The sequence below is a fragment of the Palaemon carinicauda genome, unplaced genomic scaffold (genome assembly GCF_036898095.1).
Source record: "Palaemon carinicauda isolate YSFRI2023 unplaced genomic scaffold, ASM3689809v2 scaffold37, whole genome shotgun sequence".
In the NCBI taxonomy this organism is placed as follows: domain Eukaryota; kingdom Metazoa; phylum Arthropoda; class Malacostraca; order Decapoda; family Palaemonidae; genus Palaemon; species Palaemon carinicauda.
Genome location: NW_027171381.1, coordinates 415,006 through 441,949, shown reverse-complemented (window position 1 = coordinate 441,949; position 26,944 = coordinate 415,006). Strand labels below are relative to the sequence as shown.

At 41.3% G+C, this 26,944-nt stretch overlaps 1 protein-coding gene across 5 annotated transcripts in view; it reads left to right on the top strand.

The window, feature by feature from the left end:
• Positions 1-26,944, top strand: part of LOC137636726 (fasciclin-1-like) — an 88,936-nt gene that overhangs the window by 47,880 nt on the left and 14,112 nt on the right. For 4 of the 5 annotated variants that reach the window (XM_068369112.1, XM_068369111.1, XM_068369113.1 and 1 more), the window contains exons 10-12: positions 1,245-1,407; positions 10,960-11,128; positions 14,186-14,233. In XM_068369112.1, the coding sequence (XP_068225213.1) occupies positions 1,245-1,407; positions 10,960-11,128; positions 14,186-14,233 (380 nt within the window). The remainder of the gene's footprint in view (positions 1-1,244; positions 1,408-10,959; positions 11,129-14,185; positions 14,234-26,944) is intronic. The other variant, XM_068369114.1, reaches the window with a different exon arrangement.

The window sequence follows — 26,944 nt, the reverse complement described above, 5'->3', positions numbered from 1 at the left end:
GTCTGGCCTATTCTTTATAGATTCTCCTCTGTCCTCATACACCTGACAACACTGAGATTACCAAACAATTCTTCTTCACCCAAGGGGTTAACTACGGCAATGTAATTGTTCAATGGCTACTTTCCTCTTGGTAAGCCGCTCTTCTAGGAGGACACTCTAAAATCAAACCATTGTTCTCTAGTCTTGGGTAGTGCTATAGCTTCTGTACCATAGTCTTCCACTGTCTTGGGTTAGAGTTCTCTTGCTTGAGGGTACACTTGGGCACACTGTTCTATCTAGTTTCTCTTATTCTTGTTTTGTTGAAGTTTTTATTGTTTATATAGGAAATATTTATTTTAATGTTGTTACTACAGTATTCTTAAAATATTTAATTTTTCCTCGTTTCCTTTCCTCACTGGGTTATTTTCCCTGTTGGGGCCCCTGGGCCTATAGCATCCTACTTATCCAACTAGCGTTGTAGCTTAGCATTTAATAATAATGATAATAATAAAACTATTTTAGATACGTACTTATTTGTATTAGAGTTATTTAAAATTCCCTCTTTGCTAAAGGAAAAGTATTTATTTTATATGGTTGCTTTGGATTTTTTCTTCGTTACCATCTGTGTGTGGTGTTTGGTTTTGGTTAAACTTGATTAGATTATTTTAGTACAGTCGAAGCCTACATATAAGTGACATTGAACTGAGGCATAGATATAAAATTATCTAAATCTAATTCTTAAGGAGTTAATATATTTTGAAACGATTTAATTGTAATGTGTACGAAGTGTACGTAATATTTGATGATTCAAAATGTCCAGTACAGTGTTGAATTCCAAATTGATCATCTTTTATTTCAATTGTTCATCACTTCTCTTGTAGTTTATTTATTTTCTTATTTCCTTTCCTCACCGAGCCATTTTTTCCTTTTGGGGCCTTTGGGCTTATAGCATCCTCCTTTTCCAACTAGGGTTGTAGCTTAACTAGTAATAATAATAATCCTCATAATCATCATCATCATCATCTCCTACACCTATAGACGCAAAGGGCCTCGTTAGATTTTGCCAGTCGTCTCTATCTTGAGTTTTGAATCGATTCTTCTCCATGTATCATCTCTTACTTCACGCTTCATAGTCCTCAGCCAGGTAGGTCTGGGTCCTCCAACTCTTCAAGTGCCTTGATGAGCCCAGTTAAAAGTTTGGTAACCTAATTTATAGTAAACAGATGTTATTTTGCTCAGTAAATAAAGTTAATTAATCATTCCAGCTCAACTTTCAACCTGAGTTTGCAAGAAGGCTGGAACGAGAGGCTAAATTCAAGGGATGAGAAGTTCACGCTTTTCGTGCCAAGCAACGGAGCATGGGAGCAGATCCACCGGACTCTGCCCTCCGCCTACAAGAAGCTGTTTATGGGAGAATTTCCTTACCATGTAAGTTTATTGCATACAAGTTTCAAGCTTCTTTAGGTGTACAGTATATCAATCTGTAGTTATTTGTAATTACTGTACAGCAACCTATTTTTCAATATTTAACTTAGCCGGTGATTATATAGCTGCAACTCTGTTGCCCGACAGACAACTCTAAGGTAAAAACTCGCCAGCGATCGCTACACAGGTTGCGGGTGTGCCCAACAGCGCCATCTGTCGTCCAGATACCCAGTACTCAATGTAAACAAAGACTCAATTTTCTCTCTGTCGTGCTATCGACAAGACGTACTTACTCGCTGTTGCTAAACTGGAGTTTTTTCACAACTAATTGGTGAAGTACTTTATTCTGGTTTTGAGCTTTCGCTGTGCAGGTTTTCTCTTCACAAATCCTTGAACTCTTTTTGATAACGGATTCTTTGTTGATGACTTTTTGATAGTTTTTGAATTTCCCTTTGACCAATTCAAAATGGCTGACCCTTCACAAGTCCCAAAATTTAGGAAGTGCAATGCTAGGGACTGTTCAAGGCGTCTTCCGAAGGCTTCTATCGACCCTCACACTGTTTGTTCCAATTGTCGGGATAAAACCTGTCAATTGGAAGATCGGTGTGAGGAGTGCGTTGGGCTTTCGGAATTCGATTTTATCGAATTCCAAAAGTATACACGTAGGCTAGAGAGAGATAGAGTTAGGAGAAGTTCTTCTCGTTCTATTGATTTTTCCTCTCCTCATGCCCAACAACCTATTCCTTCCCCTGTAGTGGTTGCTCCTAACCCCCCTCCTAGCACTCAGGAACCTTCGATGGCTGATATGATGCGTGCCATCCAGGCTCTGGGTGAGAGAGTTGAGTCCCTTGCTAGTGACCGTAATCAGCTCATGGCGGATGTGAAGGAGCTCAAGTGCAAAAGTGCAGTGGGAAGTGCTAAAGTGGACGCTGTGCGTCAACCGAGTGATAGTGTTGTGGATAGTGTTGCGCTTGAGGGTTCGTCTGTTCGTGCCTGTCGTCCTCATAGTCCGGGACCTCTTGCAAGCTCCCAAGTCCAGGGGAGAAGCAATGTCGTACGACAAATGGGTTCGAGAGGCTTTAATCAGCGAACAGACGTTCCCTCCGTGGTATCGGGCGTATCTACCCAAGATCGCCCCTACCCAACTCAGACGAGAGAGCCCATTTATACCTCGTCTGCGGAAGGTGTTTCTCGCAAGAAACCCTGGACCAAGGTCTCACGACCACTTAAACGCAAGTCGGTCCCTTCAGCGCAAGTCCAACGGCCCAGTTGTAGCCACTGGGTCAGTTCGGACTCGCTGCCGTCATCCGATGACTGCACCCCGCCTAAGAGAGGCAAAGCGGTACCGCTTCTGACAGTAACACCGTCTGTCGCCGCACCTGCTCCTGTAGACCCTAAGTGGTCTCTACTGCAAGACATGCAGTCTAAACTGACGTCTCTAATGCAGGACTTTCGTGTGGAGAAGGTTGCTGCCGCACCAGCTAGTGCAGTTCCTAACCTACAACCTTCCCCACCTTCGGTTGTGCATCCTGTGGACGCTGAGGTAACCTTCTCACGCACTCCAGTTGAGAGAGTTCCGCCACCCATGCGTTCCAGTGTGATCTGCCAGCCGCATGTTGACGTTAAGCGACGCACGGAGGTCTCCGTTGACGTTAGGGAGGTACAACAACCGTCAGAGTTGCTTTGTTTTGACGCGGTGCGTCAACCTCCGCAATCCAGTGTGGTTTCCACTGCGCACCCACATCAGTCCAGACAGTCTGGAGTAGACGCTGTGCGTCCCCGCGCTGCCATGGTTGTTGCCAGCTCACAGACTGGGCAGCAGTTCCATGACGTTGCGTCCGGCTCAGTCACGCATGCACCCGTGCGACCGGACTCAGCGCACCAGCCATTACCCACTCCGTTGCCGTTTCCTCATCAGTTATCGGATGAGGGACTTTCTGATGATGATGTTGCGGCACACATAGATGAACCACAATCAGAATTGGACGAGCCTAAGTCTTCTCAACCCTCTTTGGACTTTAGGAAAGTTTTAGCCATTTTCAAAGAGATGTTCCCGGACCAGTTTGTTTCTGTGGCTCCTCGTTCTCCTCCATCAGAGTTTGTGTTAGGCATGCCGTCTACCACTCCTGCCTTTACTAGACTCGTCCTCGCACGCTCGTCCAAGAGAACTTTGCGGGTGATAGGAGAATGGCTGCAGTCCAAGAAGAGTCTAGGGAAGACAGCCTTTACGTTTCCCCCTGCTAGACTCTCTTCTAGATCGAGCGTCTGGTATGCCACGGGAGAAGTTCTCGGCTTGGGAGTTCCTGCCTCTGCCCAGGGCGACTTCTCAAGCCTCGTAGACTCTCCCCGCCGCCTTGCCATGAGACGCTCAAAGATATGTTGGTCATCTTCGGACCTGGACCACCTTTTGAAAGGTATCTTTAGGGCCTTCGAAGTTTTTAACTTCTTAGACTGGTGTCTAGGAGCCCTAAGCAGAAAGATCTCTCCGACAGAGAAAGAGACTTCCTTGCTCATTATGTCCTGCATGGACAAGGCCATACGTGATGGGTCTAATGAGCTTGCTGCATCATTTGTGTCCGGAGTCCTTAAAAAGCGTGAAAACCTATGCTCATTCCTTTCAGCTGGAGTTACGCCGTGCCAGAGATCCGAGCTTCTTTTTGCTCCTCTTTCCAAGTGCCTTTTTCCAGAAGACTTGATTAAGGAAATAGCCGCTTCATTGATACAGAAGGACACTCACAATCTTGTTGCGTCCTCCGCTCGCAAAGCTACCCCTTTGCCTACCTTGTCAGCTAGACCAAGGATGGACACTCCAGCGTCCCGTTTTATTCCGCCCTTTCGTGGCAGAGCCTCCAGCAGAGGAGGTGCTCGTGCCGAAGGGAAACGAGGAAAGAAGAAAGGAACCAAGTCCTTTAAGGGCAGAGTCTGACTGCCAGCTTCTTCAGACAGCAGTGGGAGCCAGACTCAAGAACTTCTGGCAGACCTGGGAAAAGAGAGGCGCAGATTTACAATCTGTGAAGTTGCTCAGAGAGGGGTACAAGATCCCGTTTGTACGGAAACCCCCTCTAGCAACGTCTCCCATCGATCTCTCTCCCAGGTACAGAGAGGAAGACAAGAGACGAGCCTTGAAACAGGAGGTGTCTCTTTTACTAGAGAAGGGAGCGGTGGTCAAAGTCTCGGACCTTCAATCTCCGGGATTCTACAACCGACTCTTCTTGGTGTCAAAGAAGACAGGAGGGTGGAGGCCGGTGCTAGACGTCAGTGCTCTGAATGTCTTTGTCACAAAGCAGACGTTCTCCATGGAGACCACGAAGTCAGTCTTAGCAGCGGTCAGAAGGGAAGTCTGGATGGTCTCTTTAGACCTAAGGGACGCCTACTTCCACGTCCCCATCCACCCGGACTCCCAACCTTTTCTGAGATTCGTTTTCGAAAAGGTTGTCTACAAATTCCAAGCCCTGTGCTTTGGCCTAAGCACAGCTCCTCTTGTGTTTACGAGGCTGATGAGGAATGTAGCCAAATTCCTTCATTTAGCGGACATCCGAGCCTCCCTCTATTTGGACGACTGGCTTCTCAGAGCTTCTTCCAGTCGTCGCTGTCTGAAGGATCTAAAGTGGACTCTAGATCTGACCAAGGAATTGGGTCTCCTTGTCAATATGGAAAAGTCTCAACTGGTCCCATCCCAAACTATTGTGTATTTAGGGATGGAGATTCACAGTCTAGCTTTTCGGGCTTTTCCGTCGGCCCCCAGAACAAGCCAAGCCCAGTTATGCGTCCAGAACATGCTGAAGAAGGAACGATGTTCAGTCAGGAAGTGGATGAGTCTGATAGGGACGCTATCATCCCTGGAACAGTTTGTGTCATTAGGAAGACTACACCTCCGTCCTCTTCAATACCACCTAGCATTTCACTGGAAAAAGGACAAGACGCTAGAAGCGGTCTCGATCCCCATTTCCGAGAAGATGAAGTCTTGCCTGACTTGGTGGAAGGACAGTATCAGCCTAAGAGAGGGTCTTCCCCTGGCTGTTCAGACTCCCAACCACGTTCTCTTCTCGGACGCATCGGACGTAGGCTGGGGCGCGACATTAGACGGTCGGGAATGTTCGGGACTATGGAACTCGAGTCAGAAGATAATGCATATCAACTGCAAGGAGCTACTGGCAGTACATCTGCCTTGAAAAGCTTCAGGTCTCTCCAAGGCAAAGTGGTGGAAGTGAACTCGGACAACACCACTGCCTTGGCGTACATCTCCAAGCAAGGAGGGACCCACTCACTGACGTTGTACGAGATCGCAAGGGACCTGCTCATCTGGTCAAAAGGTCAAAACATATCCCTAGTAACGAGGTTCATCCAAGGCAATTTGAATGTCATGGCAGATTGTCTCAGTCGGAAGGGGCAAGTAATTCCAACAGAATGGACCCTCCACAAGGATGTATGCAAGAGACTTTGGGCCACTTGGGGCCAACCAACCATAGATCTCTTTGCAACCTCGATGACCAAGAGGCTCCCAATATATTGCTCACCAATTCCAGACCCAGCAGCAATTCACATAGACGCATTTCTCCTAGATTGGTCGCATCTAGATCTATACGCATTCCCACCGTTCAAGATTGTCAACAAGGTACTGCAGAAGTTCGCCTCTCACGAAGGGACAAGGTTGACGCTAGTTGCTCCCCTCTGGCCCGCGAGAGAATGGTTCACCGAGGTACTTCGATGGCTAGTAGACGTTCCCAGAAGTCTTCCTCTAAGGGTGGACCTTCTACGTCAGCCACACGTAAAGAAGGTACACCAAAGCCTCCACGCTCTTCGTCTGACTGCCTTCAGACTATCGAAAGACTCTCGAGAGCTAGAGGCTTTTTGAAGGAGGCAGCCAGGGTGATTGCTAGAGCAAGGAGAACATCCACCCTTAGAGTCTACCAATTGAAGTGGGAAATCTTCCGAAACTGGTGCAAGTCAGTCTCTGTATCCTCGACCAGTACCTCTGTAGCTCAAATAGCTGACTTTCTCTTATACCTGAGAAAAGAACGATCACTTTCAGCTCCCACTATCAAGGGTTACAGAAGCATGTTGGCATCGTTCTTCCGGCATAGAGGCTTAGATCTTTCCAACAATAAAGATCTACAGGACCTCCTTAAGTCTTTTGAGACCACGAAGGAGCGTCGTTTGGTTACACCTGGTTGGAATTTAGACGTGGTACTAAGATTCCTCATGTTAGACAGGTTTGAGCCGCTACAATCAGCCTCCCTGAAAGATCTCACCTTAAAGACACTTTTCCTGGTATGCTTAGCCACAGCTAAAAGAGTCAGTGAGATTCATGCCTTCAGCAAGAACATCGGATTTTCGTCAGAAAAAGCTACATGTTCTCTACAACTTGGTTTTCTAGCCAAAAATGAGCTACCTTCTCGACCTTGGCCGAAATCGTTCGATATTCCCAGCTTATCGAATATGGTAGGCAATGAACTAGAGTCTTATGCCCTGTGAGAGCTCTTAAGTTCTATTTAAAACGAACTAAACCTTTACGAGGCCTATCTGAAGCTTTATGGTGTTCAGTTAAGAAACCATCTTTGCCTATGTCAAAGAATGCTTTATCCTATTTTATCAGACTGTTAATACGAGAAGCTCATTCCCATCTGAGTGGGGAAGACCAAGCATTGCTGAAAGTAAGGACACACGAAGTTAGAGCTGTCGCAACTTCCGTGGCCTTTAAGCAAAATAGATCTCTGCGAAGTATAATGGACGCAACCTATTGGAGAAGCAAGTCAGTGTTTGCGTCTTTTTATCTAAAGGATGTCCAGTCTCTTTACGAGGACTGCTACACACTGGGACCATTCGTAGCAGCGAGTGCAGTAGTGGGTGAGGGCTCAACCACTACAATTCCCTAATTCCATACCCTTTTAATCTTTCTCTTGAAATGTTTTTATTGTTGTTTTTTGGGTTGTCCGGAAGGCTAAGAAGCCTTTCGCATCCTGGTTGATTTGGCGGGTGGTCAAAGTCATTTCTTGAGAGCGCCTAGATTAGGGGTTTTGATGAGGTCCTGTTGTATGGGTTGCAACCCTTGATACTTCAGATCCTAGGGGTCGTTCAGCATCCTAAGAGGATCGCGAGGCTCCGTAAGGAAGACGTACTTAAAAGGCAGAGTAATTGTTCAAGTCGACTTCCTTACCAGGTACCTATTTATTTTGTTTTTGTTATTTTGATAACTTCTAAAATAAAATAAAAACTCTTAGCTCATTAAAGTGTAAACATATATTGCTGGTCTCTACCCACCCCCCTGGGTGTGAATCAGCTATATAATCACCGGCTAAGTTAAATATTGAAAAATTTTATTTTGATAATAAAATAAATTTTTGAATATACTTACCCGGTGATTATAATTAACCCTGGATAGGTACGGTGGGTCGTTTGCGACCCCGAGCGTCAAAAAAAAACAGGTTTTTCTCACGTGACTCACCCCTGTGACTGAATTTGTGGGTGATCGACCTGCAGGAGGTGTCTCCCCTACACGCTCTAGTAGTGTCCAGATGTGCATTGCTGTAGCTGTACTCCTTCCCCGATTTCTGAGACGCATCGGGGTCGTTCGCGTCCGAGTTTACCCTTCTGAGGTAGTTTGCATAATTATCAAAGTTATTACGTATTATGAAATTGTCGTAGAATGGTGCAACTTGTATAGGTTATCAGTTGTGGAAAGTCTTGGTGGATTGTTTGGCTACCATGTGCATGTTTTTTTTTTTAGTTAAAATGTCGTTCAACACCACGAGGACCATTTTACCGCGAGTGCCCCTTTTTCATTTTTTTTCATTTTTTTGCCAAGTCATTTTTCCGTAAGATATTGCCAAATAGTGTCGTAAAACTTTTGCTTGTTTAGTGTTGGAAAGTGTGTCTAGATGATCTGGCTACCCATGCATGACTTTGTTTTTGTCAGATACGACGTAGTTATTGGTATATTGGGTATTTAACTGCGGTTACCAATTTCTGTTTTTTTTTCAATATTTGTAAAAATTACTACGTAGTAAGGAATTGCCGTATATTATTCATTTTTTTTTTATGTTTATGTGTTAGAAAGTGTGCCTTGATGGTTGGGCTAACACGTGCATGTCTTTTTTTTTATCTGAGATGTCGTATATTAGAATGTCGGGCATTTTACCGCGAGTGTCCCTTTTTAATTTTTTTAAATTTTTTTGCCAAGTCATTTTTCCGTAAGATATTGCGAAATAGTGTCGTAAAACTTTTGCTTTTTTAATGTTGGAAAGTGTGTCTAGATGATCTGGCTACCCATGCGTGATTTTGTTTTTGTCAGATACGACGTAGTTATTGGTATATTGGGTATTTAACTGCGGTTGCCAATTTCTGTTTTTTTTTCAATATTTGTAAAAATTTACTACGTAGTAAGGAATTGCCGTATATTATTGATTTTTTTTTCATGTTTGTGTTAGAAAGTGTGCCTTGATGGTTGGGCTAACACGTGCATGTCTTTTTTTTTTATCTGAGATGCCGTATATTAGAATGTTGGGCATTTTTCCGCGAGTGCCCCTTTTTATTTGGTTTGCATTTTTTTGCTTAGTGATGTTACCGTAAGGAATTGGCAAGTAGTGTCGCAAAACTTATATTTTTATAGTGTTGGAAAGTGTTTCTAGATGATCTGGCTACCCATGCCTATTTTTTTTTTAGCCAGATATGGCGTATATACAAGTATGTGTTCGATTTTCCTGTGATTGCCATTTTTTCGTTTTTTCCCATTTCTTTCAAAATTACTACGTACTAAGGAACTATCACAGAGTAATATTTCATTTATATGTTTATTTGTCGGAAAATATGCCTTGATGGTTTGCCTAGCACGTGGCTGAAATTTTTTTTTTCTGAAATGCCGTATATTAGAATGGCCATTTTTCCACGAGTGCCCCTTTTAATTTGTTTTGCATTTTTTTGCTTAGTCATGTTACCGTAAGGAATTGGCAAGTAGTGTCGCAAAACTTATATTTTTATAGTGTTGGAAAGTGTTTCTAGATGATCTTGGCTACCCATGCCTATCTTTTTTTTAGCCAGATATGGCGTATATATAGGTATGTGTTCGATTTTCCGGTGATTGCCATTTTTTCGTTTTTTCCCAATTCTTTCAAAATTACTACGTACTAAGGAACTATCACAGAGTAATGATTCCTCTAGATGTTTATTTGTCGGAAAATTTTGTTTACTTTTTTTTTGATTGAATATCATCAAATTTTTTTAGCTAAAATATTGTTTTACATTTTTTTTTTCGATTTTATTTCCCTTCAAAAAAAAATTTTTTGGGTCAGAATTTTAATTTTATGAACGTAAAATAATCGACAATTATCCAGCAACCCACCATACAATTTTTATGCATATCCAATAATAATTAGATTAGTAAATAACACCTTGAAATTGACATACCCTTCCTACATTTCAAGTGGCAGATTAGGGAGTCTGAGTCAGTGTGGTTGGCGGCCATTTTGTGGACATATCCGAAGCGTAAGCTGCCCTATCTATATATATTCTTGTTCCCTATAGAATTTGTGATATTTTGGTATATTTTTACCTGCATAAATATCATATTATATATTAAATATATGTATTTTTTTACGAAATTTCCAAGTACTCAAAAAATTACCTTTAGATATGGCCCCTGATATAAATGTAATTTACAAAATAATGAAGATTTTTTTACATATTTCTATTTTAGGATAACATATGTTTATTCCCTAAAAAAATTAGCCACTTCCTATTTCATTTGGGTACCCAAAAAAATTCATGAAATTTGGACAATTTTTTTTGGCCAAAAAAAGTTACCCTTTTTTTCTCATTTCAGATCTTCACCTCCATGGGTCTGACTTCATCCAAAATACATCAAGATGTGTCCTAAACATTCAAGAATCAATTCCTAAAAGGATTTGTGTATATATGTATAAACTTTTTTTTTATGAATTTTTATGTCAGGTCTTTTTTTTTTCTACTTAATTTTTTAAAATATTTATAATAAATAGTTTTTCTGCAGATGAGTAGTATTTATCTTTACAGTTGTTTTAAGCATTCATTGAAGTTTTTTTTGGCAAAAGAAAAAAGGAGGTTACTGCAAAAACTGATTTTTCAAGAATTTTTTTTGGCGTCGGGGTCGTTCGCGTCCGAGTATACCCTTAAAGGGGTGTCCGAGGACCGTACCTATCCAGGGTTAAAGGACCCTCCCTTCCTCCCCAATAGAGACGCAGTGGGACGAGGAGAAAATTGAGTCTTTGTTTACATTGAGTACTGGGTATCTGGACGACAGATGGCGCTGTTGGGCACACCCGCAACCTGTGTAGCGATCGCTGGCGAGTTTTTACCTTAGAGTTGTCTGTCGGGCAACAGAGTTGCAGCTATATAATCACCGGGTAAGTATATTCAAAAATTTATTTTATTATCAAAATAACATTTTGCATAGGTTGACATCCTGGAGTCTCGAAGATAAATGATCAGAAACCAGAATTAGACCAATGGATGATAATTCTGAATTTTATAAAAAGTTCTAGCATTTTATTTCTTATTTCACAAAGTTCTTTTGTTTTGTAGGTAAGGTATATATTGGAACGTCATATGATCGTGGGACATGATTTTAGCCTTGAGGATCTCGCTGCACTCACAAGCAATACCACGCAGCGCGGCGGCGTCAACAGCGAGCGCCTGCAAATGACTCGTGGAAAAATCTACTTCCAGGCCCGCGTGAAGTCAAAAGTAGGAGGTAAGCATAGATCTGCCTTTCAAAGTGTTTTATCTATGTTTACATATAAACTGTATACATAGTGTATTTGTCTAGGTATACAAACAGGTATATGTACACAGTATGTTTCTTAGTATTGGATTTTAGAACTCTGTGTTGGTTTGCTGTGTTTGGTTGTTTGTGCTTTCTTCAAGGATGAATGAAACCAGAATGCTGTTCATCATTTAGTGTGGTTTGATTATATTTCTCATGTGTTGTTGCATTGTGTAGTAAGTTCAAGATTGATTGATTAAGTATTGTGGCTTTAGGTACATAATTCAGTCAGAATAAGTGCATTACACAATAGAACTTTTTTCTTTCATACAATGAGAGAGAAGTCTCTTTCAAACCATAGTCTTTTTTTTAATCACTTAGACATCCAATTGTCCTTAGAATATATTCCAGCAATTCATGAATACATTGCTGCATTTTCCTAGCTGTCGTAACGTTGTAACTTTTGAAAAATGTCGAGAGATAATAGTGTTTAGTTGAAGCTGGCGGTAGAAACTCTGTGAAAATTTTAGTAACGTCAAGTTATCCTTCCTATTTGCTTTTACAATAGGTCCTCAATTTACAAAAAATCGGAGATACGAACACAAATCCAAACGAAATCATAAATCTCAAATGTCGTATCAGAACTTAATGTACTGTAATAAGATAAAGAAGTACTATAATAAAACAATATATCATCTGATACAGTAAGCTAAACATTTGTAATTAACTGATATTTATTTCATACGAAATAGGACTATTTGTCGACTTTTGTAGTTGGAAATCATAGGCATTGGAGTGAGGTTAGGCCTACCCTAGGAAAAAATTTAACAAATTTTGACTTACAAACAGCTTCTTGGAAACTATTAAGTTTGTAAATTGAGGACCTTTTGTACATTATATTTATTCATAAATTTGTGGATCTATCGCTTTCTGTATGATAATTAGTATGCTGTACATACTTTACTTTTCATTTCTATTAGGTTACCCTATGTATGCCATCCGCTCTTTGGCCGTTAGCTATTTATATTCTATATCATTATTAATGGCCCATTCAATTCTAATTGGGCATTAGCCCTCCAAAGTAGTTCTAGTAATTGCAAGAAAGTCTTAGATAATACAAAGGAATAGTTGTCTTGTAGTTATCATTTAGGCCAGACACATTCATGATACAGCACATCAAAGCTATGTGTTCAAAGAACGCTGTATAGAATAGATATATCAGAAAATTTTTTATTTATTCAAATTATATACTTCACTGTGGGAACTAAACCAGGCTCGATAGTTTCTGTGACTAAATATGTATAATTTATTCTAGCGGACAATTAACGAAACCAAGAAACCTGTTTCAAGGACGTTGTAATATCAATACTACATAGTTTTTTCTAAGTTGTTTATTCTGCTTATGTGATGTATCATGAATGTTGGCAATAACATAATGCAAGATTTGGTATTTTGTGAATTATAGCAAATGTGATGTAGTTATTCTAATAGCTTTATGGAATTTTGATGTTAAAAACCAAACAGTTCTGTGGATATTAAGTTAAATGTTCTCTTGTCATTACAATATACAAAGCTCTTATTATGCTTGTGCTTAGCTGCCAGGTTCAGTGTGATTTTATCTGAGATTGGTCACCATTAGACAGAAATATTCTTTAGTCTTCCCTCCAGATGGATGTCCCTATGTCAGCAGCATCATTTTTGTTTTGAATATAAAAGGAATAAGAAGTGTTAATGTCGGCTTGTAATTTCAGCCCTCTTTTCTTTAATTATAACACTTATATTTTTTATAATAATGCTTTAAGAATTTTATAATTACCCTTGAGTATATACAGTTGAAGACCTCAAAGACTGGACAAGAAGAGGAAGTAAAAATCTTAATTCACATCCAACCCAACAAATGAAATATTTTATTAAAAAAGGGATTTTGACGTAGGAAAAATCTATTTCTGGGCGAGAGACCCGTGCCGCCCAGTGAAATGCTCCTTTAGCACCATTTCTAAGGTATATAACTGCTCCCTTTTTAGCAGTTATATACCTTAGAAATAGTGCTAAAGGAGCATTTCACTGGGCGGCACGGGTCGGAGCCCAGAAAAAATGTTTTGAAGGCAGTCCATCATGACCGACAATGGCATGCGATGTTCCCTAGTAAATTAAGAAAATAATGTATGCCAAGGAAAATAATTAAGGTGAGATGAAGACTTGGTCAAGGGCCTAAACCCAGAAACTTGGCTTAGCCACCCAATGACAGATGTCGTGGGGATATCTCAACCACCTAAGGATGCAGTATCCTGTTGAGAGGTACCTATGGAAGAAGAAGACTCAAGTGTCTGTCTATTCACATTTTGCTTTATATCACGCAGCACCAAGGCAGTATAGCATAATGAAAAAATAGGAGTTTTGTATTTATGATGATAAGGTTATCCCCCTTTTCCTTTAGATCTACAAGTTAGTTATTGGCGAGTTTTAGCCGACAGTACAGTAGTTCCACAGGTTAACAGTTTTCCCTGTTCAAAGGATAGTACTTAAAGAGGCCAGTTTTTTTCTCATCTTTTGTCTCTACACAGGGTCAGTGTTTACTAATTCTTTGAATTATTTGTGTGATTGAAATTGTTAGGGAGTGTATACAATATAAATATAAATTTATTTTCCCATGAAATTAAGCAGAAACACTAAATGAAGGGCTTATTTTGTTCACACCCAAATAAAGCATTGTGATCTATTTTGTTTAAAATACTATTTTTTACTCTTGTAATATGATCAACACTTGAAAAATATTTACATCTACACCAGGTTTCCGGTGATTAAAAACCTTCATTTGGATTAGTTTTAGTCTCAAGATTTTTAAAGTAATGAAAAGAGAACAAAGAAACTTTAGCTTCCCATATTTTTTACTGATAATTTTACAATATGTATCATACTTATAACTAGATTGTTATTGTTCATAGGGCATAATTTCTTGATAATGTTGTGTACAGGAAACAGAATCATTGTATTTTTTAATTCACTCGTATTACACAAATTTATTTTCAAACATTTACTTGGCAGAGACCACATCATCAACAGAATCAGACACAGAAACTTCCTCCAGTACAGGTGTGTCTTCTAGTGCAGTATTGCTAGAAGCTTATTATATGATACACTTGCACTTTATAAAAAAAAAAGACTTATTGGCCCTGTTTTGTCCGCCTGTTACTGTCCGTATAAACGCTCTCTCTCACTCTCTCTCTCTCTCTTTCGTTATCCCAAAGCACCTTCCGATGTAAATATGATTTATGGAGCACCAGAATAAGAGAGCAAAATCTGTAGTACTTTTTCTGTGCTGGCTTCCAGTAGGAGTTTATTCCAAATGGCTGTATTATGTGATATGCATCGGCACATAAAAGCTTTCTGTGGATTGTTTTGTTTAAAAAAAAAGATTACGGTGACCAGTACTTTACTCTGCGTACAAGTACTTGCCTATTCTTAAATGTCCTTTCCTTTATTTTCCTTGTTAGCTCCCCCCCATAAAACTTCTTACAAAGCTAGACCCCCCCTTTAGGTATTCAACCCATTTTGATACTTTTATTAACCGAATGAAAACTTTTCACAGCAAAGATATGGTTCCCCTAACACCTTCAAATTTTGAAAATATTTTAGTTTGGTCATGTGAAGCTCATTACATGAACCTGGTTTTCTTTAGCATTTTCTGTAGAAAAAACGTAATAGATTATTTATATCTGTTTTTTTATGGAATTAACTATAGTCCATTTCTTTTAGCGATGCATATTTGCACCGACTCGCAGCGGTGCCCTTTTAGCTCGGAAAAGTTTCGTGATCGCTGATTGGTTGGAATTATCTCGTCCAACCAATCAGCGATCCGGAAACTTTTCCGAGCTAAAAGGGCACCGCTGCGAGTCGGTGCAAATATGACTCGCTAAAAGAAATGGACTATAGACTCATTACAGAAGACATATAATGAGTCAATTTACTGATGCACTGCATGTCTACTTAACTATTTCTATTCTGAGAATAGTCGCCTCAAGTTGAAAGATTTTTCAGGAGTCGGTGACAAAGTGAAATACATTTTATAGACAAATCTTGGTTCGGTAGTTAGCGCTACCATTTGTGAAAGTTGAATGCAACTTTTTAGTCTCTTATAACCATGGAGTTGTGAAGTTTTGATACTTTTTTCATGGGGTAAAAGGTCGAGACTCGGAAGATGTCTATGCATTATTCACTTGCTTTTTTCAGTCAGATATTAGCAATGTTCACGGAAACAACCAATGTCTAGTGGAATGTAATAATTACGGGTTGTTTATATAGTTGGTAACAAACAATTCTGTTTCATTTCTAGATATATTTTGATTAAATCTGGAAGAATTTAGTCCGACTTATGTATAGAATTTTAAACTTATTGCATATCCCACAGAAGTACTGTAGTTCTTTCTATTGTTCCATTTTCGTTTTTCACTTCCTCAGCTTCCTTTGTAAGCATAATGCAGATGATCCTCAACTTACAAACACTTGGAGATACAAACAGAAATTCAACTGAAAAACCTCTCTCTCTCTCTCTCTCTCTCTCTCTCTCTCTCTCTCTCTCTCTCTCCTCTCTCTCTCTCTCTCTCTCTCTCTCTCTCTCTCTCATCTTTTTCTTGATTTTGAAACTACCTCTCTCTCTCTCTCTCTCTCTCTCTCTCTCTCTCTCTCTCTCTCTCTCTCTCTCTCTCTCCTCTCTCTCTCTCTCTCTCTCTCTCTTGAGGAGATACAAACACAAATTCAACTGAAATAACTAAGATAAGATAAAGAAATACTTTAGTAAAATGATATAAAATAATTCAATACATTAAGCAAAACAACATTTATATTAACCTGATAACTATTTCATATGAAACCAGACTATTTGTTGACTTATGTAGCTGGAAATCATAGGCATGGGATTCAGGTTAGGCCTACCCTAAGCTAAAATTTAACAAAATTGGACTTGATTTGACTTACAAACAGTTTCTTGAAACCAATTAACCCTTTTACCCCCAATGGACGTACTGGTACGTTTCACAAAACTCATCCCTTTACCCCCGTGGACGTACTGGTACGTCCTTGCAAAAAACTGCTATTTGCATTTTTTTTTTTTTTGCATATTTTTGATAACTTTATGAGAAACTTCAGGCATTTTCCAAAAGATTGAAACCAACCTGACCTCTCTATGATGAAAATTAAGGCTGTTAGAGCAATTTAAAAAATATATATTGCAAAATGTGCTTGAAAAAAAAAATGCCTGGGGGTTAAAGGTTGGAAAGCTCCAAATACCCTGTGGGGTAAAAGGGTTAAGTTTATAAGTTAGGGACCTTCTATGCTTTTAAATATTCTGGGTTTAATTGTAAAACAGTTTTTCTTTATCTGGAATGATCCTTCCTAAAATTTCATTTCAATATATAAGACAAAAAGAAACAGCAAATGTGCATGTAAAGTAGAGTATCTCAACCTCCACATATGGTAAATATCTCATTGTTTAGGGCTTTCAAAATTCCGCAAAATTCTTGCACATATGAATGACGTAGTTATGCTAAAACAAATTCTGCTGTGAACATTACATAAGACATCTGTAAAACACTGCACAGTGCTATGAGTTAGGTCATACAATTGTTTTTTTTACAAATATCATTGATGGCATTATAGAACTGGGGAAGAAGAAGAATCATGTCAATTATGTTGCATTGTTATTACACTAGACATTATGAGGTTGTTCCTCTTCACGCTATGAGATGACAGACCAAGAATAGTTTTTATTAAAATCTTTTGACTGAAATACCGTTTTACCCCTCAAAATAAATATATAATGTCTCTCCTCATCACTGGAATGTTTGTAAGAAAATAGTTCAAAACAAGGAAAATAGAAAACAATATTTGTCGGTAACGATCTCAATAGGACCAAGATGAATAAAAATGCCTGGCAGTTATTTGTTTTTATATATATAAATATAAATCAATAGATATATATTTTATCTTTATACTCCATGGTTTGTAAGAGACTTGCCGAGTCGGCTGTTGCTGATCGCAAAGTGCGTCTGCCTTCCCGATTACATAACTGCCTTTAACCATACAAAGCTCTTTTCTTATCTTTACTGTTTTTTAATTCTATCAAACCTAATGAATATTGCTCATTTAATTTACGTATGAAAATTTTCTACATTTTGTCGGTACATCTTTGATTATATACCCCTATATGTGATGGTATTAAATGTTTCAAATTTAAAATATTAATTTTTTGAAGATTGGTAGGCTTTCAGGAATTTATTTTTTATATATTTTCTTCTTAGTACTGTATGTGGTATTTTGATTTATTCTATAATTTTTTGTTCTGTGTTACTTTCCTATTCTATAGAAGCTGAAGGGATCTATAACTGTGAGTAATGGAGAATAAACATCATTAGTAACAATTCTTAGCTTGAAATTTTATAAAGACAATACCGTAATCTTCCATATAGCTTTTTGGCCGTCTTGAATCCTACTGTATTTTATTGATAATGCAATACTGTATCTCACTGAAGTCATCAGAATCAACAGTTCATCTTAATTGTATATCTAGAATTGATTTGCAATTTTACCTTTTGAAGTTTTTAATATAGATTTTCTTCCCTTTGATGAAGGGATTATCTAAATGGAAGACAGCCTGTGAATAGTGGTTTTCACATGCCCCTGTTGTATACACGACACCCACAAGGTGATCGCACGAGGGTAGTAACCTCTGCATTCCATGCTTTTATCTTTCTCTAGTATATTTGGAAGATTTATATTAGAAAAGTGTAAAGAAGGACTTCTTTCACCAGGCGTCACAGGTCTCTTCCCAGAAATAGATTTTTCCTTCGTCAAAATCCCTTTAGAAGTAAACTCCCCAAATACTTATGCAGTGTTATTGTCTTTTAACGTATTTGCAAGCATGAGAACTGATGATTTTGGTGTTCGAAATAAGCATTTGAGTATACCTTGCTTAAGTTATGGAGCTTGACGCCTTTTGATAGTTTAAATTACCCTCCTGAAAAGGATCAGGCCGCGCTCTTTCCAATTACTAGGGTAGCTCAATTGCCCGGGATTCGTTTGTCGTTGACAAGTGACGCCGCTGCCTGTCAGTTGCTGTTACTTGCTGGGCTGTTACTCGCTAGCCTGTTAACTTATTCCTGCGAGCAGTTTTGTCATGTATTTACAGATCTTGATGCTGTAGTTTTAATGTTAAGGTATATTTTATAACAACTCTTATTTAGTATTATAGCTGCCCATAGTTTACTGGAATTACAGATTTGATGTAGGAACATATATACAGTAATGTAAATGGATTACACATGTGTACCGCTGTGTAAGTAGTCTAGAGAGTAATGGTTTTATTTATGATAGCAATAAACACAGTAACTTATGGTTAGCTTGCTCTTAACCCTTTTACCCCCAAAGGACATACTGGTACGTTTCACAAAAGCCATCCCTTTACCCCCATGGATGTACCGGTACGTCCTTGCAAAAAAATGCTATAAAAATTTTTCTTTTCATATTTTTGATAATTTTTTGAGAAAATTCAGGCATTTTCCAAGAGATTGAGACCAACATGATCTCTCTATGACAAAACTTAAGGCTGTTAGAGCAATTTAAAAAAATATACTGCAAAATGTGCTGGGGAAAAATATAACCCCCTGGGGGTTAAGGGTTGGAAATTTCCAAAGAGCCTAGGGGTAAAAGGGTTAATGTTAAGGTATATTTTATAACAACTCTTATTTAGTATTATAGCTGCCCATAGTTTACTGGAATTACAGATGTGATGTAGGAATACGTATACAGTAATATAAATGGATTACACATGTGTACCGCTGTGTAAGTAGTCTAGAGAGTAATGGTTTTATTTATGATAGCAATAAGCACAGTAACTTATGGTTAGCTTGCTCTCAATCAGGAGTGAAACATATACAGTAATGCAGTATGTATGTTCTTGGTAAGTGGTTTTTCTATTGCACTTATTGTCTCATTCAGGTACCTCTTTAAGGAGTGCAGCTCTGCCCCATTGGAGCGATGTTGTTTTACGGTTACTTCTAAATCTATGTCCTTCTTCTCCCTCGACCAATTTCTTTCTTTTAAAGAGTATTTGAATAATTCGATAAACGAAATATTTGAAAGAGGAAATTTTGATTATATTTTGATATTTTTCAAAAGCACTATTTTATCAATGCATAGAAGACACTTTTAGCCTTGACTTTTTCATATGATAGTTTTTCTATTTTCGAAAAGGTGTTTTTAAATATTTAACTTAGCCGGTGAATATATAATAGCTGCAACTCTGTTGCTCGACAGACAAAAAACAGTAAAAACTCGCCAGCGATCGCTATACAGGTTGCGGGTGTGCCCACCAGCGCCAACTGTCGGCCAGATACCACTCTCGATGTAAACAAAGACTCAATTTCTTCTCTGTCGACGTGTCGACAAGACGTACTTTACTCGCTGTTGAACCTGGAGTTTTTTCACATCATATTTGGTGAAGTACTTTAATTTGGTTTGAGCTTTCGCAGTACAGGTGTTTTTCTTCAAATAAATCCTTGAACTCTTTTTTTGGATCGGATTAATTGTTGATGACTTAGATCGTTTTTTGGAATTTTCCCTTGACTAATTCAAAATGGCTGACCTTTCACAAGTTCCCAAGTTCAGAAAATGTAATGCTAGGGACTGTCATAGGCGTCTTCCAAAGGCTTCTCTCGACCCTCACACTGTTTGTTCCAATTGTCGGGGTAAAACCTGTCAATTGGAAGATCGGTGTGAGGAATGCGTGGGCCTTTCGGAATTCGATTTTCTCGAATTTGAGAAATATACACGCAGACTAGAGAGAGATAGGGTAAGGAGAAGTTCTTCTAGGTCGGTAGATTTTTCCTCTCCACATGCCCCTGAACCTAATCCTTCCCCTGTAGTGGTTGTTCCTAACCCCCCTCCTAGCACTCAGGAACCGTCGATGCAAGACATGATGCGTGCTATCCATGCCTTGGGGGAGAGAGTTGAGGCCCTTGCAAGTGACCGCAATCAACTCATGGCGGACGTAAAGGAACTAAAGTGCCAAAGTGCCGCGGCGGAAAGTGTTAAAGTGCCTAGTGTTTCTCAAAGTGTTGTGAACAGTGTTGCGCTTGAGGGTTCGTCTGTTCGTGCCTGTCGTCCTCCTAGTCCGGGACCTCTTGCAAGCTCCCAAGCCCAGGGGAGAAGCAATGTCGTACGACTCATGGGTTCGAGAGGCCTTGATCAGCGAACAGATGTTCCCTCTATGGTATCAGGCGTATCTCCCCAAGATCGCCCCTACCAACGTAAGACGAGAGAGCCCATTTTTACCTCGTCGTCCGAAGGTGTTTCTCGTAAGAAACCTTGGACCAAGGTCTCCCGACCTTTGAAGCGTAAATCGGTCCCTTCAGGACAAGTCCAACGTCCCGGTTGTAGCCACTGGGACAGTTCGGACTCGTTGCCGTCATCTAATGACTGCTCGCCGCCTAAGAGAGGCAAAGCTGTGCCGCCTCAGTCGCTCACCCCGTCTGTTGCCGCACCTGCTTCCGCAGACCCTAAATGGGTATTGCTGCAGGACATGCAGTCCAAGCTTGCGTCCTTGATGGAGGACTTCAATGCGGAGAAGGTTGCTGCTGAACCTTCTGGCCAACAACCATCCAAGCGGTCTGTTGTGCGTCCTGTTGACGTTGAGGTAGCCTTCTCGCGTCAACCAGTTGGGGTAGTACCTCCACCGATGCGACCCAGTGTGAGTTGCCAGCCGCACGTTGACGTTAGGCGACGCACGGAGGTGGTTGTTGACGTTCAGGACGTTCATCAACCATCAGAGGTGACTTGTTTTGACGCGGTGCGTCAACCTCCGCAACCCGGTATGGTGTTGACTGCACAACCCAGACGGTCTAAACAGTCTCGGGTGGACGCTGTGCGTCCTCGCGCACCCATGGTTGTTGACAGTTCACAGACTGTGCAGCAGTTCCATGACGCTGTGTCCGGCTCCGTCACGCATGCACCAGTGCGACCGGACTCGGCGAGTCAAACGTTGCCCACTCCTTTGCCGTTTCCTCATCAGTTATCGGATGAGGAGCTATCAGATGAGGACGTTGCTGAACCACAAGAGGATCAACCTTCAGAACTTGATGAGCCTAAGGCAACTCAACCATCCTTGGACTTTAGAAAAGTCATGGCTGTATTTAAGGAGTTGTTCCCTGACCACTTTGTTTCTGTGGCTCCTCGTTCGCCGCCGTCGGAGTTTGTATTAGGCGTGCCTGCTACCGTACCTTCCTTTACTGAACTCGTTCTCTCTCGCTCATCCAAGAGAGCTTTGCGGCTGTTGGGAGATTGGTTAGAGACCAAGAAGAGTTTAGGAAAGACAGCATTTGCCTTTCCCCCATCTAAACTCTCGTCTAGATCGAGCGTCTGGTATGCCACGGGAGAAGTTCTCGGCTTGGGAGTTCCTGCCTCTGCCCAGGGCGACTTCTCAAGTCTTGTAGACACTCCCCGCCGCCTTGCCATGAGACGCTCGAAGATTTGTTGGTCACCATCGGACCTGGACCACCTTCTTAAAGGTATATTTAGGGCTTTCGAAGTCTTTAACTTCCTAGACTGGTGCCTAGGAGCCCTGAGTAGGAAAATCTCTTCTGCAGATAAGGATGTTTCCTTGCTCATTATGTCCTGCATGGACAAGGCCGTCCGTGATGGGTCCAACGAGCTTGCCGCCTCATTCACGTCCGGAGTCCTGAAGAAGCGAGAGTCTCTATGTTCTTTCCTGTCTGCTGGAGTGACGCCATGCCAAAGATCTGAGCTACTCTTTGCTCCCCTTTCCAAGTGCCTGTTTCCTGAAGTCTTGGTTAAGGAAATTGCCTTGTCTTTAGTTCAGAAGGACACCCACGATCTAGTTGCGTCCTCGGCTCGCAAAGCTCCCCCTTTGCCTACTTTGTCTGCTAGACCGAGGATAGACACTCCAGCGTCTCGTTTTATTCCGCCCTTTCGTGGCAGAGCCTCCAGCAGAGGAGGTGCTCGTGCCGAAGGGAAGCGAGGGAAGAGGAAAGGATCCAAGTCCTCTAAGGGCAGAGTCTGACTGCCCGCAACTTCAGACAGCAGTAGGAGCCAGACTCAAGAACTTCTGGCAAGCCTGGGAGAGGAGAGGCGCAGATCAACAATCTGTGAGGTTACTCAGAGAGGGGTACAAAATCCCTTTTGTACGCAAACCCCCTCTAGTGACGTCCCCCATCGATCTCTCTCCCAGGTACAGAGAGGAAGAAAAGAGACAAGCCCTGAAACTGGAAGTATCTCTTTTGCTAGAGAAGGGAGCGGTGGTCAAAGTCTCGGACCTTCAATCACCGGGGTTTTACAACCGTCTCTTCCTAGTAGCAAAGAAGACAGGAGGTTGGAGACCGGTGCTAGACGTCAGTGCTCTGAATGTCTTTGTCACAAAGACGAAGTTTTCCATGGAGACAACAAAGTCAGTCTTAGCAGCGGTCAGAAAGGAAGACTGGATGGTCTCGCTAGACCTAAGGGACGCCTACTTCCACATCCCCATTCACTCAGACTCCCAACCTTTTCTGAGATTCGTCTTCGAAGATGTGGTTTACCAGTTTCGGGCCCTGTGCTTTGGCCTAAGCACAGCTCCTCTCGTATTTACGAGGCTGATGAGGAATGTGGCGAAATTCCTCCACTTATCGGACATCCGAGCCTCCCTTTATTTGGACGACTGGCTTCTCAGAGCCTCTTCCAGTCGTCGCTGTCTGAAGGATCTCAAGTGGACTCTTGATCTGACCAAGGAATTGGAACTCCTAGTCAATTTGGAAAAGTCGCAGCTGGTCCCATCCCAAACTATTCTGTATTTAGGGATGGAGATTCACAGTCAAGCTTTTCGGGCTTTTCCGTCGGCCCCCAGAATAGATCAAGCCCTGCTCTCCATCCAGAAGATGCTGAAGAAAGAACGCTGCTCAGTCAGGCTGTGGATGAGTCTGGTAGGGACGCTGTCATCCCTGGAGCAATTTGTATCACTAGGAAGACTACACCTCCGTCCTCTTAAATTCCATCTGGCTTTTCATTGGAAAAAGGACAAGACGCTAGAGGCGGTCTCGATCCCGATTTCCGGAAAGATAAAGTCTTGTCTGACTTGGTGGAAGGACAATATCAACCTAAGAGAGGGTCTTCCCCTGGCTGTTCAGATACCCAACCACGTTCTCTTTTCGGACGCATCGGACTTGGGCTGGGGCGCGACACTGGACAGTCGGGAATGCTCAGGTCTGTGGAACTCGAGTCAGAAGAGCATGCATATCAACTGCAAGGAGCTGTTGGCAGTTCATCTGGCCTTGAAAAGCTTCGAGTATCTCCTTCGAGGCAAAGTGGTGGAAGTAAACTCTGACAACACCACGGCCTTGGCGTACATCTCCAAACAGGGAGGTACCCACTCACTGACGTTGTACGAGATCGCAAGGGACCTGCTCATCTGGTCAAAAGGTCGAGGCATCTCCCTAGTTACGAGGTTCATCCAGGGCGACTTGAACGTCCTAGCAGATTGTCTCAGTCGGAAAGGTCAAGTAATTCCAACCGAATGGACCCTCCACAAGGATGTGTGCAAGAGACTTTGGGCCACTTGGGGTCAACCCACCATAGATCTCTTTGCAACCTCGCTGACCAAGAGGCTTCCAATATATTGCTCTCCAGTCCCGGACCCAGCAGCAATACATATAGATGCCTTCCTCCTAGATTGGTCACATCTGGATCTTTACGCATTCCCACCATTCAAGATTGTCAACAAGGTACTGCAGAAGTTCGCCTCTCACGAAGGGACAAGGTTGACGTTAGTTGCTCCCCTCTGGCCCGCGAGAGAATGGTTCACCGAGGTACTTCGATGGTTAGTAGACGTTCCCAGAAGTCTTCCTCTAAGAGTAGACCTTCTACGTCAGCCACACGTAAAGAAGGTACACCAAAGCCTCCACGCTCTTCGTCTGACTGCCTTCAGACTATCGAAAGACTCTCGAGAGCTAGAGGTTTTTCGAAGGAGGCAGCCAGTGCGATTGCTAGAGCAAGGAGAGCGTCTACCATTAGAGTCTACCAATCGAAGTGGGAAGTCTTCCGAGACTGGTACAAGTCAGTTTCTGTATCCTCGACCAGTACCTCTGTAGCCCAAATAGCTGATTTTCTCTTATACCTGAGAAAAGGACGATCCCTTTCAGCTCCCACTATCAAGGGCTACAGAAGCATGTTGGCATCGGTCTTCCGGCATAGAGGCTTAGATCTTTCCAACAATAAAGATCTACAAGACCTCCTTAAGTCTTTTGAGACCACTAAGGAGCGTCGTTTGGCTACTCCTGGGTGGAATTTAGACGTGGTCCTAAGATTCCTCATGTCAGACAGGTTTGAGCCTTTACAGTCAGCCTCCCTGAAAGATCTCACTCTTAAGACTCTTTTCCTGGTATGCTTAGCCTCGGCTAAAAGAGTCAGTGAGATTCATGCCTTCAGCAAGAACATCGGATTTTCGTCGGAAAAAGCTACTTGTTCTCTGCAACTTGGTTTTCTAGCCAAAAATGAGCTACCTTCTCGTCCTTGGCCTAAATCTTTCGATATTCCCAGCTTATCGGAGATCGTAGGTAATGAACTAGAAAGAGTCTTATGCCCTGTTAGAGCTCTTAAGTTCTACTTAGATCGTACTAAACCTTTACGAGGCCAATCTGAAGCTTTATGGTGTTCAGTTAAGAAACCATCCTTGCCTATGTCAAAGAATGCTTTGTCATACTTTATCAGATTGTTAATACGAGAAGCTCATTCACATCTGAGTGAGGAAGACCGATCTTTGCTTAAGGTTAAGACGCACGAAGTTAGAGCTGTAGCAACTTCCGTGGCCTTTAAGCAAAATAGATCTCTGCAAAGTATAATGGACGCAACCTATTGGAGAAGCAAGTCAGAGTTCGCGTCATTTTACTTGAAAGATGTCCAGTCTCTTTACGAGAACTGCTACACACTGGGACCATTCGTAGCAGCGAGTGCAGTAGTGGGTGAGGGCTCAACCACTACAATTCCCTAATTCCATATCCTTTTAATCTGTCTCTTGAAATGTTTTTAATGTTGTTTTTATGGGTTGTCCGGAAGGCTAAGAAGCCTTTCGCATCCTGGTTGATTTGGCGGGTGGTCAAAGTCATTTCTTGAGAGCGCCCAGATTAGGGTTTTGATGAGGTCCTGTTGTATGGGTTGCAGCCCTTGATACTTCAGCTCCTAGGGGTCTGTCAGCATCCTAAGAGGATCGCGAGGCTCCGTAAGGAAGACGTACTTACAAGGCAGAGTAATCGTCTAAGTCGACTTCCTTACCAGGTACCTATTTATTTTGTTTTTGTTATATTGATAACTTCCAAAATGAAATAAAAACTCTTAGCTTATACGATGTAAACATATTTAACTGGTCTCTACCCACCTCCTTGGGTGTGAATCAGCTATTATATATTCACCGGCTAAGTTAAATATTGAAAAATGTTATTTTAATTATAAAATAAATTTTTGAATATACTTACCCGGTGAATATATAAATTAAACGACCCTCCCTTCCTCCCCAATAGAGACGCAGTGGGATGAGAAGAAATTGAGTCTTTGTTTACATCGAGAGTGGTATCTGGCCGACAGTTGGCGCTGGTGGGCACACCCGCAACCTGTATAGCGATCGCTGGCGAGTTTTTACTGTTTTTTGTCTGTCGAGCAACAGAGTTGCAGCTATTATATATTCACCGGGTAAGTATATTCAAAAATTTATTTTATAATTAAAATATCATTTTTCCAGATTTGAGGAAATAAAATTCCCTATCTTTTCATATGTGATTGACAAAAATTGCTCAGTATTAAAAAAATTTTCTGAAAATTTTAAATTTTAAGCAGTAATTTTTCTCACCATAATCATAATATTTCTGGGTTACTTAAATACACTGCATGTGCCAAATGTGCATACGTGAGCAAGATGTGCCTCATGCAATATGCTGTATTCTCATGTGTGTATATTTCTGGACAGATTTTATGTCTTGTGAATATTTAGTTATCGTTTCAGACAATTTTTGCATTTTTCCAGCATAATCATAATGTAAAAGATTATAGATATGTAAACAAACATACAAAAAATAAGAACTTATAAGTAGCAAATGTTGATTTACAACTGCCTTATTGAATATAAGAAAAGTAATAATCTAGTCCTCTGGAAATTATAGAATATGGTAGAATTACTGTACAGTATATGGAATACTGAAGTAAATAGCTTTCCCTGGAATTTTCAAAGGAAAAGTAAATGAGTACGGTCCCTGGTGAGAAAGTGGTTGCGTACGGGACCAAAGTGGTTGCGTACGGGACCAAAGTGGTTGCGTACGGGACCAAAGTGGTTGCGTACGGGACCAAAGTGGTTGCGTACGGGACCAAAGTGGTTGCGTACGGGACCAAAGTGGTTGCGTACGGGACCAAAGTGGTTGCGTACGGGACCAAAGTGGTTGCGTACGGAACCAAAGTGGTTGCGTACGGGACCAAAGTGGTTGCGTACGGGACCAAAGTGGTTGCGTACGGGACCAAAGTGGTTGCGTACGGGACCAAAGTGGTTGCGTACGGGACTAAAGTGGTTGCGTACAGGACCAAAGTGGTTGCGTACGGGACCAAAGTGGTTGCGTACGGGACCAGATACGTTGCAGGAATATACAAAAGAAAAACTTTTTGAAACATGAAATATAGACGATCTCGTAGCCAGAAATACGGCACCTGTCACTCTTGTGGGAATATATAAAATAAAAACTTGGAAACATGAAATCTAGACATTCTCCTAGTTGAAAATGCAAT